This window comes from Euprymna scolopes, chromosome 20, assembly GCF_053919585.1.
Source record: "Euprymna scolopes isolate OS-2025 chromosome 20, ASM5391958v1, whole genome shotgun sequence".
Taxonomy (NCBI): domain Eukaryota; kingdom Metazoa; phylum Mollusca; class Cephalopoda; order Sepiida; family Sepiolidae; genus Euprymna; species Euprymna scolopes.
In genome coordinates, this window is record NC_136501.1 from 18,285,589 (window position 1) to 18,307,703 (window position 22,115).

At 34.1% G+C, this 22,115-nt stretch overlaps 1 protein-coding gene and 1 pseudogene across 1 annotated transcript; one reads left to right on the forward strand and one right to left on the reverse strand.

Moving 5' to 3' along the window:
• The first annotated feature begins 895 nt into the window (after positions 1 to 895).
• Positions 896 to 21,225, forward strand: LOC145241343 (uncharacterized). Its single transcript, XM_080104196.1, has 5 exons — positions 896 to 1,187; positions 7,767 to 8,196; positions 10,847 to 11,069; positions 17,555 to 17,956; positions 20,784 to 21,225. The coding sequence occupies exons 1-5, from the start codon at positions 1,024 to 1,026 to the stop codon at positions 21,101 to 21,103; spliced, it is 1,539 nt and encodes a 512-aa protein (XP_079960322.1). The 5' UTR covers positions 896 to 1,023; the 3' UTR covers positions 21,104 to 21,225.
• Positions 18,781 to 18,898, reverse strand: LOC145241901 (5S ribosomal RNA; annotated as a pseudogene).
• Positions 21,226 to 22,115: the final 890 nt, after the last annotated feature.

A 22,115-nucleotide genomic window follows, 5' to 3' on the forward strand; every position in this document is an offset into this window, starting at 1 on the left:
CTTGACTCATTATTTTTTTGTTTACCATATGACAATGTCTCTCGTTTTCTCACATTTGATGATAAAACCTGGAAATGTTTTCACTGAAAATATTTCACTAATATTCTTCATCATTCAACTGATGATTCGATTCATAGCATTATACCTTGTCCTTGAGTGGTTTTGGCCTTAATAAATCGTAAATCATTAATAAAAAAAATATATCATCATACACACCAAAATTAAAACTAATAATCAATAGAAGATTTGGTTCCATAACAATAAATACGAAATTGGCATAAATAAAAATATATTTAAGTGTATTTTATCACTGTGTTAATGCCAAGCAGCCTACTAGTATATATGTTAGTGATGGGACGATTTCAAATTTTTTACAGATTCCAGTATAATTACCAATTCTTTTCAAAATTTCCAATTCCGATACAAGTACCGATCCCGATTTCGATTCTTTCGAAAATTTCTTAACATTTAAATAAAGATTTGATGATTGAACTTTAATTTTAACTTAGTATTATTTAACTATAACGTGATAACTGATTACAGAGGTTGCATACTTCCATGGCATATATATGGATGAAGTGTTCAAATTTTATAAACGCTTTAAAATAAGATAAAACACCAAAAACTTTGTAATTTATTTTGCCTTTAGTAACATTTATTTGTCATATATTTGTTTCTTAAACATTTGTTTTTTTTTGTGTTTTTTTTATCGTTTTTGTCCGTAGTAACAGAAATGCTTCAAAATATTTTCGACTTTAGAATACAAATTTAAATGTCAAAATATAACTGTTTTCATATTTTGACATTTATTTTGGCGATGAGGGGCTTTTTTTCTTCTTCTTTTCATTCTCCAACGCCAATTGAAAACTAAAGGGCAGATTTTTTAGTTGGAGTTATCTGCCCTTTGCAAACACTTTTTTTCATCTTGTCTGTAGATTTTTCATCAGCTGTGGATTGCATGACCACATGGCTCAATGTCCGTGACACCAAGGTTAAATTGTGTTGACACACGAATTTACAACAATGTTTTCAGCTTCACCAATGGTATTGAATTTCAAACTTTATACACTACAAAGCGCGAAGAAAACTTTCCATTTCTCATCTTCTGCGGCGAAACCATTTTTCAGCCGTTCTATGAAAAAACTCGTTTCGTCTTATCAATGTTTACCAACAAGATGTTTTCATCGGTAATTTTATTATTATTTTTTTTATGTGTAATTTTGCGAATCGACACCTTTTCTTTTTTTTTTTTTTCATTCGCACCATGCTAAACAGTTTTTTCTCCTAGAAATACTTAAAGTGGAAAATATATTTTAAAAAAAAGAAGAAAGAAAGAAAAATGGGCATTTTATGGTGTACAATGTACATCGTTAACACTAGACTGCAAAACGCAAAAGTGATCAAAAACAATTAGTTATCTTTAAGTTCTGTCACCTGATATTTGCAAAGATTTTGCCCAAAGCTGTCGCAAAATCAAACAAGTTTTTATTTCTTTTTATTTTATTTTACATTCTTTAATAATTAAATAATATATATATATATATATATATATATATATATATATATATATATATATATATATATATATATATATATATATATATTATTTAATTATTGATTACTTAATGATTATAAAAAATAGGTTATCTTGACGCTCCGCACTTCTTTGTTTACCTTGGAAGTGACGTCTCACAAATCTTATAATACGGATGGCTACAATTGTAAAAATAATTTGTTTTATTTTTCTTTCATTTTGAGCTCCTTTTTTTCTCCCGTTTAACTTTTTTTTTTTCTCTCCCATTTCTTATTTTGAGCGGAGAATTTATTTTATTTTCATTTTGAGCTCTTTTTCCGATCCGGCGTTATCTTTTATAGGTACTCCTCCTGCAGTCCTCCTGCAGTGCAGGAGTGCAGGCAGGCCTGCACTTTACGACCCGAGCTATTTTTAACGCTATAATTTAGAAACCTATTATTTAACATGGGGAAGAGAGGGTGTATTGTAACTATTCTGTACTTTCACCTAACAATTCAATTAAAAAAAAGGTAAATATGAAGAATTACTCCACCCTCGAAAATTCCTTTAAAATTACCACTCTTAAGATTTTCGGGGTCGCTGAAAATGAAAATAACGTTTAAAATTACGGCAAACGAACGAGTAGTTTCCAAGATATGAAGAAATGTTAGTTTTAAAAAGTTTACATTCATTTTACGTTAAATTATTATAGAAAAGTGATCCCCCACTTTTTAAAACTAACATTTCTTCATATCTTGGAAACTACTCGTTTGCCGTAATTTTAAACGTTATTTTCGTTTTCAGCGACCCCGAAAACCTTTAAGAGTGGTAATTTTAAAGGAATTTTCGAGGGTGGAGTAATTCTTCATATTTACCTTTTTTTTTAATTGAATTGTTAGGTGAAAGTACAGAATAGTTACAATACACCCTCTCTTCCCCATGTTAAATAATAGGTTTCTAAATTATAGCGTTAAAAAATAGCTCGGGTCGTAAAGTGCAGGACTGCAGGAGTGCAGGACTGCAGGAGGAGTACCTATAAAAGGTAACGCCGGATCAGAAAAAGAGCTCAAAATGAAAATAAAATAAATTCTCCGCTCCAAATAAGAAATGGGAGAGAAAAAAAGTTAAACGGGAGAAAAAAGGAGCTCCAAATGAAAGAAAAATAAAACAAATTATTTTTACAATTGTAGCCATCCGTATTATAAGATTTGTGAGACGTCACTTCCAAGGTAAACAAAGAAGTGCGGAGCGGAGGAGCGTATAACCAAAAAATTTAATGATCGTAAAAGAATTTTTAAAAAGTAAAAAAAAAGAAAGAAGTCTTATTTAAGCAAAGAAATTTGATTAGCTATTTTGCTTTATTTTCAAATTAGAAATATTCAGTTAGATCTCATTAAATAATTAACAAGCGAAAAATCGAAAATGCAACAATGCAACATGCATGAGGATGCCTTGAACAAATTATTGATCAATGATCAATAATTTGTTCAAGAACAATATCATTTCTTATTATGTTTGTTTCTGTATTTAATAAAAACCATTGGTGCTTGTGCATTTCTGTTACCATTCTGAAATACTAACGTTATTTTGAAAGCCATTCTTAACATGGGGAAGGGAGGGTGTTTTGTAATTATTCTGTGCTTCCACCTAACAATTTAATAATGATAAAAAAGATATCGTGAAACTTGAATTTAACCTGAAAAAAACTATTTAAAAATAGCGCGGTATCAAAAATGCATAAGCACCAAATCATTTAATAATAAAAAAAAAAAATTTGTATTTAATAAAAATCATTTAATAAAATATATTCTATTTTCTAATATTGTTTCACTTTAATTTTTTTTACGCCAGTTTCAATATTGTTTCATTTTAATTTTAAAATTCTTCTACAAGCCAACCAAATTACATTTTTACAACGGTGAAGCCCCAAATATGTCACAGTGCTTTCTTCATATTTTGGTTCATCTGAACTGCAAGAGGGCTGAAAACCTTTTTAAATATCGGGTGACGAAACTTGAAGATAACCAAACAAACATCTACCAAAAAAAGGTAAACCTAACCCGTAATAATGCACACCCCCACCCCCATATATATATATATTTTTCTTTTCGTCTTTTTTTCTTTTCAATTTATTTTTCAACGGATTATTAGCAAATCGTCATGATCCACCAGATTACCCCAAAATGCAAAAAATTCAATATTTAGAGATTTTCAGGGGTGTTCAGTTTCTACAAGGCTCTACATTGCGAGTGAAACAGTAGCATTTGCGAGTGATTTTTCAAAGTGGCGATTAGAAATAATGAAACCCTTATCTTTTGGCGATTGTATTTCTTTCATTGATAATCTTCCAAAGCTCATTACTGAGTGAAAAATATCTTTTCAACTTTTTTTTTTAAACGAACAACGTTAAATTATTTAAACAATAACAGTTTAATAGAACAATATACTTTTTTTCTTAACGAAGGCTGTTTAAAAAATATCTGAACAAATTAGAATCTTTACGTATCGACATAAAATTTGTTGTATATTTAGAATTACGCTTATTAAAAAAAAAAAAATCTTTATGATGTACATACTCGCCCCAGAACTAAGATGTCATATTCTAAAAATCATGTGGGTTTGGCTAGTAACTTTTTTATTTGGCTAGTAAACGAAAATATTTAGTTGTCAAAGGTCAACTTTTTTTTTTTTTTTTTTTACATAGGCATCACCACATTATCAAGGCCAAGAGGCCACTCAAGGATAAGGGTTAAAGAGTGTACAGTAGAAATTGGACAATATAGTAATCATTAGTAATGAAAATTTGGTAAATTTGATAACTTATATATGGAACGGCTCATCAAGAACTTATTTACGTTAGACTTGAAGACAACCATATTGTAGTCAGCTGGAAAGCAGGAAAACGGAAGACAATTCCACAGGCGTGCAGTTCTAAGAAAGAAGCTTTGTTCATGGACTCTACGTTTAGGTTTAGGCACAGATAAAGAGTGGGGGGAATTATTGATAGTGTTTACAGCTAGACGAGTGTTTCTTGTGAAAGTTTGGCGAGGGGGGACCATAGATTGAAGCTCAGTCGAACACTTTCCGAAGATAAGTTTGTCCCTAGAGCCTTGTTCTAATACAACGTTCTAGTAAATCGATCCCCCATATTGGAACCAGTTGACAAGAATACAAAACTGAGAGACATAAAGTTTATGGTCCTTTTTTTTTTCTCTAATTTTTTTAATTCAATGGATAATTATTATTTTCTTTTTTAAAACTTGGGTGATGTAGAAAACTGTGTTAGATAAGAAAAAATATTTTATTTTTTTCTTAAAAAAAAAGTTATGAATAAAATTATTTAATAAAGTAATAGGTCTAAATGCGCTAGAGTACCAACTAAAGATTTACCTGTAAAATGTAGTTTTTATGACATCAAGTCGCCATGTTTGTTTTCACACGCGCAAAGATTGAATGCGTGTATCAAAAACAAATATGACGATCAGTGAAAACAATAGGAAATACATTGGATCATGAAGGTCTTTTTTTTTTCTTTAACAAGGGACTCACCACTTATCAAGGACTGAAAGCCACTCGAGGATACGGGTTAATGAATGTAAGGTGGTAGTGTAGTAATCGTTAATGGTGTAGATTGGAAAGAATTGGGGTTATTTAAGAGGCCAGCTTAACAAGAACTTGTTTACATTGGACTTGAAGGCTACCATATTGTAATCGGTCTTATAAAAACTACTTGTTGGCGATAATTTTAAGTGATATATTCATTCAAGAGAAACCCTATAAATCAACTTTTTAAAGATTGTCTTTAGACTCTAGAACGCTTTCATTACTTTATAATACTAAAAACGAATTCAAAAGAATAACAATTTATTTGTTATTTGATGCAAAAAAATGATTAAGCATAACGTGCATTTTTTATCTCACATTTATTGCTGCAGATTTTCAGTCACTTATTCTTCTGTGTCATCGAAACTCGTAAGAAATGTATGAAAATTTGCGAAGAAAAGAAATATACTTTTTTTTTTCTTATTTTTTTTGAAAAGAATAGGTGAACAGAATCGACAGATTGGCCCTTTTATTGTTTTAAGCAGTTTGGCCTGCAAACATCAACTGGTTCTAATATGGGGGATCGATTTACGAGAACATTGTATTAGAAACTGAGCAACTATAAAAATCTTTTGGTCCTGGGTATAACCTGAAACTATATCCAATGGTGAGGCCCCAGCTTGCAGGCTTTAGGGAGTGTGGAGCCACTCTTTAATTGCCATTGCTCCTAGGTCCACTCTGACCCGAAGTGGTAGTACCTGTTAGGGTCCCAACTATGGGTTAAATAGAAACCGACTTGAAAAAAAAAATATTCTATTAAAAACTTTTTCTTCAAAATAACTGGATTCGTACCTGTTAGGGTCCCAACTATGGGTTAAATAGAAACCGACTTAAAAAAAAAAAAAAATTTTATTAAAAATTTTTCTTCAAAATAACTGGATTCGGCATTAAATAACCTGAAAAAGGTTGATATGTTGTGAAACAAAAACAACCAAACCAAACCAAACCAAACTAAAAATCTGTAAATATTGAAGTTTTTTTGGTGATAATCTAGTAGATTAATGTCCAATCAATAATCATCATCAGCAGCAGCCCTGCTGTTTTAACAGCGTCGGCGACCACAGCTTTCCAAATTTTAGAGCAATGGTAATCTCGGGAAGGCAAATAAAGACGTTAGTTTCCTGTTGCTTTCTGTCTTGATTCGGAGATGCATCTTTCCCAGTGCATTAAACATGCCCCCAGATACCAACCTGAAAATTTCTATGACTTAGCGTAGTCCATACAGAACCTAGCCTTCCCAAATAGTCATTCATATTATCCCATTGTCTACTGTACACTCAATAACTCTTATCCTCGAGTGGCCTCCTGGCCTTCATGACTCCTATGTAAAAAAAAAAAATGGTTCTTCTTCATTATAATAGCAAAATTTGACAGTAAAAATAAGTTTTCATGAGAAAACAATGATATCTGCTTACTTTTTATGTCAATTTCAACTAAAAGCAATGTCATCTACTTAATTGTAATGTCGCAATTAATTAAATATTATTGGAATCTATCTATATATATATAAAAGCGAAAATGTATGTGTGTATGTATGTACGCTTTTCCTCGATGTCCACGAAAGGCTTCTTTCAGAGAAGCGCTTGCTCGGTTCACAACATCTTAAAACTTTTTATATCATCTATAAATTGTAATTTCTCAGAGTTATCCACGGAGCTCGCCTGTCTATTTAATTTTATTGACTTTCAAACGTTAATTATTCCACATTTTCCGCATCGGCACGCGTTACATTCGGTTTTCGGTATAAAAAAAAGCGAAACTCGACTCTAATAACAGGCCAAAAGCCAGTTGTCTCAAGAGAGCTAAATAACGTTTGTTCAATGTCGACTTCGTCATATCAGACTGTAGCTTTCATTTCGCTCCTCCTAATAAATAGGGAGCGGGTTTTTAAAAACAAACAAACTGATTTATTCAAAACTGTCCCGCACAAAATGCTTACTGCTGAATACCTATCGCCGTCACATCAATCAAAAACGCGAACTTGTTTTTTAACACTTTACTATTTTCAAACTGCGCATCGTCAACGCTTCGGGTTTTTTTCACATACCCCGAAAAACACCCGGGCAACGCCGGGTACCCCTCGCTAGTATTACATAAAACAAGTATTTCCATAATTGAATGAAAAAAAAAAATTTGTCATGTTTGCTTGTAATGCGTAACGTAAACGCAAGGGAAATAACTCATTCATCCTGAATTGGCCCAAGTTTTTGAAAGTTTTCAGAAATTAATTACCTCTCCTGCTATTATGCGTGCTATTCCGGCATCTCACTAGCTGGGTTGGACAATTTTTCAAACCCATGATTATATTATTTTAAGAAATATATGTTCTTTCTATGAATTTAGGTTGAACCAACATGCTTTAATAATTTGGTACTAAATATATCCTCTTAGATGTTTCTTTCCCTATCCTTCACAGAAAATAAAATAAAATTAAGCTGTTGATAGTAAGCCCTAAGAAGGTTTACAAATTTTAGATAAGGGATTATGACTGCCAAAATGTTGGGAACCCCTGATCTAAAATATGTAAAAAAAACTGAATGTCATATGATCCAGCCACACCTATGTTTGTGAGCGAGATGCTGGGAATCGCTTATGTTGACAAACGCAAACCACTTGTTGTGTTCTAAATTAATTTCATTTTCCATTTCAGATCATCACCATTAAAATCAACGCAGTTGAATCCTGACGGCGAATTCTTCCGACGTGTTCTTCCCTCGAGTTGTATTTCTTTCTCTTCAGAGAAAGGCAAGCTAATATTTGCTGAAGCTTTGGCTTCCGGCCACATGAACTGTTATTTTAAATTGGCCTCTCAGTTTCGCACTCAAGACGAACCAGCGTTTTGTGGCCTTTCCAGTTTGGTAATGGTGCTCACAGCATTAGACGTGGACCCTGGCGTTGTTTGGAAGCGACCGTGGCGATGGTACCATGAGAACATGCTCGACTGCTGCATCCCTTTATCCGCTGTCAAGACTGAAGGCATAACTGTGGAGCAATTCACCTGCATTGCTGAGTGCAATTCACTCCAGGCAATTGTTGTGCGACCACGGATTGTCCAAATGCCTGTTGATCACTTCCGCCAAGTAAGTTATATGATTCTTTCATTCTAAACCAGCACGACTACCTGGTGTTGCCCCAAGGGGTAGAGGCATGACAATAAAATATTTATTTACGTGTTAGTTTTTCTTCACTTTCTTCTCTGTGTCCGGGCGTTGGAAATTCTGCCATGTCGACCGAATCAAATGTTCATTTGCCACCATTCTTGTTTGTTCAGGTTTGAGGCTGGTGCTCTTCAAATCCTCATTCATGCAGTCAGTCTATCTTTTCTGTCAATGAATAATAACTAAAAGTAAGTATAAATTAAAATAAAATACATGGCTTGGTAATGATTTTTCTTCACCATGCTAGACACTTCTCTTTGATGCATGCTTATGGTCACAATATTTGCATTTTAATTTACATACATGTGTGTAGTGTCTAGCTGATTTTGTTATATAAAGTGTATGATAGGAATATATATATATATATATATATATATATATATATATATATATATGCACACACATATATATATCAACAACATATAATAAAGATCAACAACAAAAAAACTATATATATATATATATATATATATATATATATATATATATATATATATATATATATATATATATATATATATATATAGTTTTTTTGTTGTTATTATCATCTTCACCTTGAAGATCGGATGTTGTTTTTTTTAGAAATTGCCCATTTTTTATTTTGGACGTAAACAAATAATATTTTTATTTATTTATTTGTTTATTTACTGTTTTAAAAATAAATAAATAAATAAAAATATTATTTGTTTACGTCCAAAATAAAAAATGGGCAATTTCTAAAAAAACATCCAATCTTCAAGGGGAAGACGCTAACCTCAATATCGTTTAAAAAAGATCAACAACAAAAAAACTACGTAAATATAAAAACGATAAAAACTAAACAGTAAATCGTCTATGGCATCATAGCGTAATGGATAAGACGCTGGACTGAAATACATAAGGTCCAGGGTCCAAGTCCTAATAATAGTCAAGCTACGCTGAAGAGGGGTAGGGCCCCGAAAAATGCATGTATGTAGATTACTGTTTTAAAAATAAATATTAATAACATTATACTTGTATTTGGCTTTATAAATATTAAATTTTCATTGATTATTGTGGTGGTTAATGGTGGTCCACGGGTAATGTTCTTTGGTAATGGAGTTCGACATAGTTCAAATCCTTTGACTAGCAGTAATCATCACTTCCTGCACTGATGATTGGGAAAGTATGAAACACTAGTGTCTGTAGGTATATAAAAATAATTATTTATAATTTATAATAAATATGTACATATATAGCAGTAAGTAGGTGTAAATTAACCTGACTCTGCCATTAAGTAACAAAACCAGGACACATGCCAGGTGTGCCATGAGTGTGACATCACCGAATGAAATGCATATGTAGGTATTAAGATTAGAAGGAAGAGAAGAAAAAGGAAAAGACGTGATTTGAAATGTATGCTCGACAAGCACGAGAGTCTTCTCCTCCTAGACTTTTGAAAGCAAGCCGGCTGACGTGGTTTGTAACAGTCAACGGGAGTTAGAGTTGCGGACAGTGTCAGGTTGTCGATAACATTTTTAAGTCGGACACAGTGGAAGCCAGATTGTGGATTGGACAAAGTCAGGATAACTTTAGAGGGTTGAGATAAGCTGGCATCAATTGACGAGCTTGACTGTAACAGAACGTAGATGTGACAGAACGTAGATGTGAACATTAGCGTGGAGAGAGTCGATAATGTCACACACATACACCCAGAGTGCAACTAATATTTATAGAATGTGTCGGAGACCATGTTTTTCTTTTTAGTTTTTTTTTTAATTACGTCCACTCCTAACAAGGCATATCATCACTTGGACGTAAGCGGCTACTATTTGAGACCATGCCTAGGAAAGATTAACAAGATGTTGGTTTACATTACATTTAAACTTCTGCATATCAGTATAGTCAGGGAAGCAGGTAGCAGGAAGGGAATTCCAAAGTCTAGCTGTTCAAGGGAAGAAACTATTAGAGTTGAAAACTTTCTAGCATTTAGGGACTTCAACAGTGAAGGAGTGAGATTTTGTTGCTAAGCTGTTTTGTCGGGAATATGTACGTTGAGGGGGCACAAGTGCAATGAGTTCATCAGAGCACATTGCATTAAAATATTTGTAAAACAGGCACAGAGATGCAATACTGTGGCGATGGGACAGGGGCTGGAGCTTAATTGACAAAGTGGGACCTATTAGACTGAAGACTTTTTTAGGCCCTATCCAAGAGGGAGAGGCTAGTGGTAGATGCACCAGCCCAGATGTGGCAACAACACTCCATGCATAGGTGAATGGTGACCTTGTAAAGGTACAGTACACTCAGGTATCTTCTAGTTCAATAGAGGGAGCCGACCTTCTTTGCAGCAGCCTTTATTTTATTTTTTTATGCTTGTGAACCTGTGCTTGCCCCCTCGAGAGCCGCTAATGTGAGAGACGACGACATGGCCAGAAAAGAAAATGAAGGAATAATCCAGGGCACACAAAATTGGGATTGGCAATTGTTGTCCAACAGAGGTCACGTGGTTTTATTACAATGCCACTTCAGTTGATATTATTGTAATTGAATTTTATCATTCTCAATTTGAAAAATCAGCTTTTTCACAAATGAACGTTACCTTTTCTTTCAGGTTATTAAAACATACACGCAGCAAGATGATGTATTTCTCGTCGCCACTTACTCTCGGAAAATCCTTGATCAAACCGGAGATGGACATTTCTCGCCGATTGCTGGTTATCATCCAGGTCAGGATTTGGTCCTCATCATGGACACAGCTCGTTTTAAATACCCACCTCATTGGGTGAAACTACCTCATCTTTTAGAAGCGATGAATGCCCTTGACAAGGATACAGGTTGGTATATGATTCTATTTGTTTTTTTTTTTATTTCCTGGTTGAAATTGAAATAAAATAAAGAAGGAAAGATTTAATAACTGTCGACCAAGAGAAAAATCTATCAGGTATATGTATACAATGTGTTGATGTTATATATTTGTGACTGCGTAAGTAATGATTAAGTTAGCGAGTGTGAATTTTGATAAGGGTCACATTAGTAGCATGTCAGGATAACCGAGGCAAATAGAATTATACCCAGAAATAGATGCTATGAGGAAGCGGATCAAGCTTTCTAGACAAAACATTATCAAATGATATGAGGATGACATGAGTCACGTTTTCAGGTGAGAGAAATGAGGGCTTTTCAAATCAGTCTCTCTTGGGAAGCGGTACAGATGAGACAATTCACGAATGTAACAAACTAAGCTGAATTTACGATGCCTGTGCCCACCTTTGTCTTTCAATTCCCAAGTTTAATTTTATCTAGGTCGTCTATCTCTCCATAAGTAAATTCTCTCTCCAAATAAAACCTTGAAAACACGACAGTCTCTTTGTGTCACTCATCAATGGGAAGTTTATTGTATAAGTTAAAAAGATGATCACAGCGACACATGAAATGCGACAAAGATGAAAAGATACGATGATGCTGAGAAATGAAAGACCAGCATCCATGCATCCGTTTCTGTTGGTGTCTTGTTCATTCATGAGTGAGAACGGACATATGCGATTTCACATTAACGAAACTGTCACATTTGATAAAAGTGTAACAAGGTATGGAAGTGAAAATTAGCTATTGAGGGTTGAGGACATGTGTTGCATGGAGAGAAATGATATAATGGATGTGTAATGTAAATCTTAAAGGTAGGCTTAGTTCTAACGAACTTAGAGGAAGATTAAATCTGGACAGTATATGAAGATGCAGACTTTGATGGCATGGTCATGTTAAAAAAATGGGTAAGACTTATTTATTGGGTTAGTAGATGTAGATTATTTGAGATAGCAGATCCAGAATGGGATAAAGTGATAGAAATGGGAAAAATAAAGACCTTTTCAGAGATAGTTTAGGTTGGAAGTCAATCTTTTTAAAGTTGTTCAACACATGCCAGCATTTGAAACTGACATTAAACTGATGATGATGATGATGATGATGATGATGATGATGATGCTGGTGGTGATGGTGATGATGATGATGATGATGATGATGATGATGGAACAAAATAATCTGACGACACATTTGTAGAATTTGATAAAAAAATTAACAATTACTAGACAACTTCTTAACCACTACTAATAATACGCTATCTGAGAGCTCTTCATTCAAACTACTGAGCTTAACATTCACAGGCAACAGGAGTTGGAACAAATACAGTGAAGACATTGCCAAGGTTGCTGCAAACAAGGTGGATTCTCTCTACCGTGCTAAAATTACTCACATTTGAGAGTATTTTGTATCTCTACAAAGCCACCATTCGCCCATGCATGGAATATTGTTGCCACATCTGGGTTGGTGCATCTACCACTAGTCTCTCACTCTTTGACATGGTCCAAAAAAGAGTCTCCAATCTAAGAGCTCCCACACTATCAACCAAGCTCCAACTACTGTCCCATCACTGCAATGGTGTATCCCTGCGCCTGTTTTACAAGTAATTAAATGGGATGTGATCTGACGAATTCGTAGCATTTGTGCCCCCTTCATGTAAATATCCCTAACTCAAGAAACAGCAAAACCCATCCTTTTACTATAGAGGTTCCTCTGTCAATCAATTTTTGGTATACAAATGTGACTTTGCACACACATTTTCGTTAATTTGAAACTTGATATATAGGGTATTTAGACCTGTGGAATAAATTCAATTTATTTTTTAGCCAGCAAAAATAGCTGCTAAGGAGTCAAAATAGAAAAATCAGAACTTAGCAGACATAAGTCGACTTAAAGTGATACATTAAACAGCATAAATTAAAAACATTTTGATGTCCATCTGTCTTTAGTTCAGATGATAGCGAATAACACTGAAGAATTAAATGTTTTGGTTTTGATTCTAGCTGATAGCACCCAAATCATATATTTTTTTAACCTTTGAAGTTACTGCTATATATATTGGGTACAATATAATAATCAATAGAGTATTGGCTCTATGATAATAAATATAAAATCTGCATAAATTAAAATATCATATTTAAGCATATGTTATGACTGGACAATGCCAGACGGTGTGCTCTTTTTTATTGCAAACAAGGTTTATTGCAACTTAGAACATAAGGAGCTACTATTTGGAATCATGTCTAAAAGGAGATTGTGGGGAGTTGTCTGTTTACATTTAAACTTCTGAAAGTGAGTACAATGAACGAAACAGGGAGGGAATTCCAAAGTTTAGCATTTTGAAAGAAGAAACTATTAAAGTAAAATCTTTCTGGCATCAAAGGATCTCAACAGTAAAGAGGTAGTATTTTGATGCTTGTTGGGTTATTGGGGAGTATGTATTTCAAGGGGGCACAAGTGCTAGGAGTTCATCAGAGTATATTATACACTTGTATTAAACCTACAAATGTGTCAGATAATTTTGCCCCACCCTGTTTATTATCTTCATCAACTGACACAACTTGTCATAGCCTCCAATAATAATACTTTATACAGTATATGCAATGTTTCAAGCAAACTACACTAAGTAAGATACTTAATATTTTCATCCATACCTGGTGTAGAAACGAGGCTCATGATTAACTCTCTTGGTGTGATGGACCCGTAGATTTGTCTGCCTGCTGTTTTCAACTGAAAGTACAGGGGCCCTAACTCTTTGGTAGCGCTTAGAGCGGCTGCTCTATCATCAGTTATATAATATCGGGATAGTTGTAGTGCCATATCACACATGGAAAGGGACCCTGCTGCTATCTCTGGTGGCAGCAGGGTTCCTTTCCATGTGTGATATGGCACTACAACTATCCCGATATTATATGGTGGGCTTTCACAAGGCCACAACTTTCTAGGCAGGACTCGGCTAATGGACCACTGTGTGTGTATACTTGGCATCAAAACTGGCCCACTTTGCTCAACACTCTCTCCTCAACCTGAAATTAAACAAAAATGAAATAAAATGACGACCCTAACAAATATCACAATCAAACCAGAAAACCACCCCCCAAAAAAGACAAATTGAAACATGGCCGGAAGTCTGTGGAAACAGCTCCCAGACCTAGTTGCCCCCCCCCACCTTCTGCCATTGATGAGGCATCTGTCCGTCAAGTTGAGGCTGCCATTTTGGAACATCGGCGCATTACTATTCACCAAATAGCCCAAGATGTCAAGATTAGTACAGGGTCTGTGGAAACTATCATTCATGACCATTTGTACATGCATAAGGTGTCTGCCAGATGGATTCCCAGGTTGCTCACACCATTCCAGAAGCGAGAACGCGTCGAGTGCTCGAAGATGAATTTGGAGATGTGTCAAGAAGGAGTCAAAGTTTTTCAAAAGACTGATTACACAGGATGAAACCTGGGTCCATCACTATGATCCAGAGACCAAAGCCCAGTCAATGCAGTGGAAGCACTTGGACTCACCACCTCCAAAGAAGACAAGGGTGTAGCACTCCACTGGCAAGGTCATGCTCACAGTCTTCTGGAACCATGACGGAGTAGTGATGACAGATTTCCTGGCAAAGGGTACCACAATTACAGAAGCCTATTATGCTTCACTTTTGAGGAAATTAAGGGAAGCTATCAAAATCAAGAGGCGGAGCAAGATCAGCAAAGGTACCCTCCTCCTGCAGGACAATGCTCCGGTCCACAACTCGCATGTTGCCAGATCAGAAGCACGGGCGTGTGGTTATGAAATCCTTCTCCATCCTCCCTACTCTCCTGACCTTGCACCCTCTGACTTTCATCTTTTCCCAGCTATGAAGTTGTTTTTGAAAGGAAAGCATTTCCCAGATGATGCAGCCTTGATTTCTGAAGTCACGTCGTGGTTGGAGGACCAACCTGGAGTGTTCTAGAAAAACGGTCTCCAGAGCTGCATCAAACGATGGGAGAAATGCATAACTCTGGGTGGTTCTTATGTAGAGAAAGACTAATGACTGTGCCAAGTTTCGTTGCTCTACTGCTATGGGAAGTGGGTCAGGAGTATTACTTATTGCATGCCCCTCGTAGGGGTGAATGTGCAAAAAAATCAACAAAAAAAAAACATAGGTACAGGAAGTTGTTCACCGATGTACAGAAAAAGAAGCTGAAATAAAATTATTAATCAAGATGTGGAAGATGATTGGAACCAAAGACTGAATAGAGAGGCCAATGATTTTTGCAACAGTTGCAGCTATCAATGGACAACGCTTAGGGTTTTTCCTTTTATGCACACGCACACCAGAGCTTAACTGAATTACAAAAAGTACTTATCTTGGACCAAGCAGGGAATAAGGACCTTGGCCAGCTTCACTTAAAAAATAACAGATTTCGGGTGAGCAGTTTTTGCGACTAAAAGTGTTTTTTATTTTTATATATTTACACAACTTTAATTAATCTTAAAAAATAATAAAAAACAAATAAATATGGATTTGTATTGAAAACACACACAGATAAAAAAATGACTCTACATGAAAAAAAAAAATCAATCTTGGTTACGAAAATCTGCAAAACATTTGCAAACTTTCAGTTATTTCATATTTGTTTCTGCCCTTGAAAACTTTAAAAGGTTCTAAATTTTCAATCATTATGCTGGTTGTTATTATTATTTTTTGTTTTGTTTTGTAAATATATAAATACTAGCTGTACCCTGGCACGTGTTGCTGTGGCTCGATTTTATATTTTGTTATATACGAACATGAAACAGACGTTTCCAACCGCAAAAAAGAAGAAGAAAAAGGAAGAAGAATGGGACAAAAACAAATGGGTTCCTAGTGCCGAAAATACTGAAAAAAAGAAAAAGATAAAAAAAAGAAATAAACAATGAAAATAGAGAGAAAGGCATTGAACAAAGGGAAATGTAACTGAAATGATTTATGATATGTTTATAAAAAACCAAAAAAGAAAAGAGATTGAAAAGACATCGAACAAAGAGCAAAGAAACGGAAGAAAAATTAAAAAAGAAAGAAACGATGTTAAAGTTGCCGAAGGAAGAGGAAAAACGGAAAGAGAGAAGAAAAAACCAACAAAAAGGAAAGAGCCTGAAAACAGAAACTGAGGAAAGTAAAAAAAGAAGAAATAAATAAAAATAAAAAGAAACGGTGTTAAACTTGCCGAGAAAAGAGGAAACACGGAAAGAGAGAAGAAATAAATTTGAGCAATGGGAAGTTTGGGAGAACACAAAACAGATAAAAGGTACATGTCAAACCTAAAAAAATACAATCGAAAAATTAAAAGAAACGATGTTATAATCAATGAAGGACACGAAATAAAACGGAATTGAAGTATTATAAATTTTATTTTAATGAAAGAAAATGTAAAAGTTTTTTTGTTTTGTTTTATTTTTTATTTTTAAGAAATGATGTTATGAATGCCAAAGGATGCGAAATAAAACGGAATTGAAGTATTATAATTTGTATTTCAATGAAAGAAAATGTAAATTTTTTTCTTATGTTTTATTTTTTATTTTTAATCAACATATAAGTAAGCGTGGTGCGTTTCACGTAAATTGCAATCCAGTTTTTATGAAAACCTTATCCGGTGTTCGTCCGTAATTGTCTCCTGTGAACGGTCATGGACGGTATAAATGGGTGATGGTGGAAGTATGAATTTATTAGAGAGAGAAAACTTTACTACTTCCATTGATCGTAACCAGTTTTGGTAGTGAACTCTCAGCAGATAAAATATAGGAAGCTCCGATCAGTGACGTAGTGGATAGATAATATGCCTATAACACGCTGCAGATATTGTGATGCAGTTTGTGCATAGTACATCTGCATAAAATGTCTAGATTTTCAATCCTATTAAAGTCAAACTCGGAGGGGAAAAAATGAGTCATTTTATTTATATAGAGAAGAGATATTACTTGCCGTTTTGTTTTGTAAATATATAAATATATTACTTGCCGTTTTGCTTTGTAAATATATTACTTGCTGGCGACAATTTTAAATGTGATATTCATTCAAAATATGGTAAAAATATTAATCCAAATTTTGGTTTAAATAATTTTATTAAAAAATATTATTATTTATTTATTTTTATGTATTTATTTTTTTAAATAATATACCAATCCAAAGATTAATTACAGCTGTGTAAATATATAAAAAAACGCACTCTTGCTTGCAAAAACCGCTCATATGTACCAAAGTGAAGGTTAAAGCGATGTCACCCAAAATCTGTTCTTTTCTTAGTGAAACCGGCCAGGGTCCTTATTATCTTGTGTTGTGTTATTGTAGTACGATCACAATGGTGGTTGGGTTAAAGTTGTAAAGGTTCAACTTTCACATTTAGAGTTATAAATTATTCATGCTTAAAGTATTGATAAAAAATGTTTCTTTTAAATTTATTTTTTCCTTTATAGTTCTTTTTCTTTTTGATTTTTTGTTATTTAGGTTTGCCTCGAGGTTATATAATGTTGCGTCGCAAAGAAAATTCTAGTCCGCTCCTTTTGTTCCGAATTTCATCAGCTCTCACCTTAATGCTTCATTCACAATTACCGACAGACATTTTGTTATTTTTGAAAAAATGGCAGAATTTCTTGTGGGAGAAAATCGAACATGAGCAACCGACTGAAGTCACCATTATCAACGCAGTCCAAAAGTTGCTATCATTCACCGCAGAACTAAGTTCGCAGCATAAACTTCTGGAATTTCACATTTTAAAAGAGGATTGCCCTTGTGATTTGGTGGAAGAATACAAGGAATATGGTTGTGCCATGCAAAAATTGTTGCAGGAATTGGAGGCTACTAAATTATTCCTTCTTATCAGAGACATTATGAAACTAAAAAAGGATGGTGAGTAAAAATTTGCTTTCAACAGAAACACCATCTAGGAATGCTTTTGTTTTTGTTATAGGAGAACAAATGAACCGTAATACTTTACGTTTTTTCCTTTTTTTTTTTACATGGGGGTGTCACCACTTATCAAGGCCTGGAAGCCACTCGGGCATAAGGATTATTATGTGTACAGTAATCAATGGGATAGTGTCGTAGTAATCGTTAGTATTGGAGATTTGATAAAGTGTCTTACTTAAGGGGGTGGTTCATCAGGAATTTGTTTATGTTGAACTTGAAGGCATCCAAGTTGTAGTCAGGTGGGAAACAGGCAAGTTGGAATGACTTCATAGATACACACACATACAAAGTTCGTTTATATAATAGTAGACAGATTTTATAGAATTTCATTTATAGAAACTGTCTGAAAAGAAATTTGTTTAATTTTGTTATTGTTATGTTGTTATTCTACCGGAAAACACCAGAAACTATTAAAATGGTCGATTATTTTGATGAAATTATAATAGTCGATTATTATGATTAGTAAAAGTATAATTGCTGGATATAAATATTTTATGGATGTGAAAAGTTATGTTAAGTTGAAATATTTATCTTTAATCGCTGTCAGGAATGTTACGTCGATGTTAATTTGACAGATGGAATTTTGATGCCTCCGTTCAGATTTGAAAGACAAACGATACCTCCTGTAGGCGCAGCTGCGCATGTAATTGTGTGGCAAGGGTTGCGCAATCTCCAACCACACCTCTCCTGAATCGGCACTGCTTGAGTCCAGTGGTAAGGAGAAGTCCAGGACGACTGGAAACAATTCCGAGATAAGCGGAGAGCACATACAGCACCTGGAAGTCACAAATGGTTACCCATCCGGTACTGGCCAGGCTCATTATTGCTTAACTTCGGTGATCTGATGGGAACTGGTGTGTCAAACATGATTATGCCGTATATAGATGGAATTTAGGCTAACTATAAAATAAGCAAAAATATGTGACAAAATACCCAATAAAGATCTTTAGGCTACGTGTGGTGGTGACGTAATAAAAATATAGTTTTTGAGATGCAGACATGGGAGATCAGTTTCGATACTCAACGCATTAGAGAGGGATGGGGTTTTTATGACGGGACACTTATAGAAATAAGAAGGGGGTGACTTAGAAAAATTAAATCTTATATAAAGCATGCCAACTCTGGAAAAGAACCCAGCAAAGAATAAATGATTATATATTAAAATATAATCCCTGTTTGAGCATTTTCACTTTCGGAGAGAAGCACCTTTAATTTCAGGATGCATGGAAGGAAGATTTGAGGCATGTTTCCGCTGCTGTTCAAACCGACAACAATTCCTGTAAAATTTTAATTCATATATACACACATCAACACCCAGTAGAGCATACAGCAGACAAATCACATATCAGAACGTTAACACTCCTAAGTTAAAATTATAGAACACACATCTGTTATATATATACACCCATATATATATATATATATATATATATATATATATATATATATATATATATATATATATATATATAAGACAAACATATATGTGCTCACCATACAGCTATGATATTACAACCCCAAAGAACTGTTATTTGTCCCTTTTGTTACATGTCTGTTGTTAAAATGTTTATACCAGTAGACATTACACAAGTCAGACATACGTATGTAATATATACATCCGTCCATGTCATACAGAACCCCCTACAATACAATATATTCCTTCTAGTGCTGTATACACACGGTCATATAGATGCCTCCATTTATATACAGTCATATATAGACCCCCCCCCCCCCCGCAATGTAACATTATAATAACATGGACGTTTGATTCTGCACATTCAGTTTTTTCAAAAAGATCTTTTAAAACAAATTCAATTCTTTTCAGAAAAGGTTATTCTTGCAAGGAACGATACAGTTTTTTCCTTTTTACATTTTATATTAAACTTATTTAAATTTTGTTCGTAATTTCCAACATTTTTATTCAATAAAAAAAATCCTAAACATATTTCTTTTGTTTTTTGAATCTTTAAGATAATGATTAAAAACGTGGATTATTCAGAATTTTTATGTTGAACTCTGGAATCTATATGGAATTTGAAACTGAACACTTTATTTAATCTATGAGGGTAAATTATTCTTGTTCTGTCAACTATGCATTTCTACTGATCTTTCTCATGTTAAACATTTATTAAATCCAGATTTTCCTTCATTTCCTTCCACCTTCTTCTAATTTTGTCCCAATCTAGAGTGCCCCTTTCTGAGGAGTTGAATTTTCCTCACATTAAAACTTACCTCATCATGGGGAGACAAATAAATAGGGACGAGTTTGATACCCAAACCTTTTCAAAAAATTAGCAAATTTCTGTTTATTAATATTTTTTTATTCTAAATTTTAAATGCCTTTGTAATTGAAACCTTATTTTAAATTTTGGTGCTTATTTACATTGGTGATTTTTTTTTTTTTTAAACCAAGTGAAAACGTTATTCCGTGTCATGGCTAAATTAGTATAAATTCCAAAAATTATGAAAACTGATCCAGTAGAAAATGTGCCACTTGTATTTGTAATAAAAACTCATCCTATATTCACGATTACATTCTGTTTAAAAATGGCGGATACTTAAGTCAAGGGAGATAAGTCAGTTTGTCATACTGAATTGGTCGCACAACTCTTCCACACACGATAAAACTTGATAATTTGATAAATTATTTTTCTATTGGATCATTTTTTGTGATTTTAGGAATTCTTTTAGTAGATCACCAACATAAATAAGCACCTAACTTTTTTTTAAAGATTGTGGACATAGTTTTTTTTTTTACTATTTTCAGCCGAAAAGCAAATGGCCAAATCCTTATGCCAGACATGTCGAAAGCTGTCAACTTTTGATGACACACGAAAGCCGACGACCCAAATTGTACATGATGTCCACTTGATTACAATGTTACTCTTCAGCTGGCCGTTATGTTCTATCACTGAACGAAGGACGTTAGATGACCATTGTTATTTACCGATGAACAAAGTCTTGCATGACTATATCGAGCAACAATTAACACCCAGTCTGCTCAAAACAGAAGTGACTGGACTCTCACGACAGCTGTCGGTCATTTTAAGACTCTATGCACAACAGCAAACAAAAACAGAGAATTGAGTGACATATTTTTTTTTTCCTCCAAAAGAAAATTACACCAGATTGAGGAGGAGGGGTTATTTTAATAATTTTATATATTTTTATTTTATAAAGTGTTGCTGAGGGTGAATGTTGGGTATAAATTGTTGTCACTTGTGTTCTACAATCCAATACCACTTAGTTGTTTTTCTGTAATGGTTACCGTTGTTACTCACAACAAATCAGGTTACTTACTTACTTACTTGTCTCTTCTCTAAGTAATATACAACAGGTTTTAACACCTATACTACCTCATAAGATAATGCAAGGCCAGATTATTTCCCTTTATAGTCTTTTTTTATAATGTTGTATACAAGAAAAAATACTTGGCATTGTCCAGGAGCCATAATAATAATATTAATAATACAGTATTACATTTGGTAAGTGATATATCTTATGGAAAAAGTGCTCAATGCAATAGATAGAGCACATGTTTAAACACTGTGTTGCCTAGGATAAAAAATTGTAGTCAATGTAATTTAGCCCCAGATTGTATTGGCTTAGATGCAGAGCCAGATTTACGTCCATATGAGACTCCCCTCCTCTTCTTATTCCTTAATATACAACATACTTTATTTACCATTTTCCAAATTTTTTTATAATTAGTTAAAAACTTTAATTTTAATATTTCTTAAAATAACATGATTTAACACCACAACTCGTGCTACGAGGGGGCGTTCAATAAGTAATGCCCCTGACCCACTTCCCATAGCAGTAAAGCAACAAAACTTGGCATAGTTATTAGTCTTTACATAGGAACCACTCAGAGTTATGCATTTCTCCCATCGTTTGATGCAGCTCTAGAGACTGTTTTTCTAGAACACCCCAGGTTGGTTCTCCAACCACGACGTGACTTCAGAAATCAAGACTGCATCATCTGGGAAATGCTTTCCTTTCAAACACAACTTCATAGCTGAGAAGAAGTGAAAGTCAGAGGGTGCAAGGTCAGGAGAGTAGTGAGGATGGGGGAGTATTTCATAACCACACGCCCGTG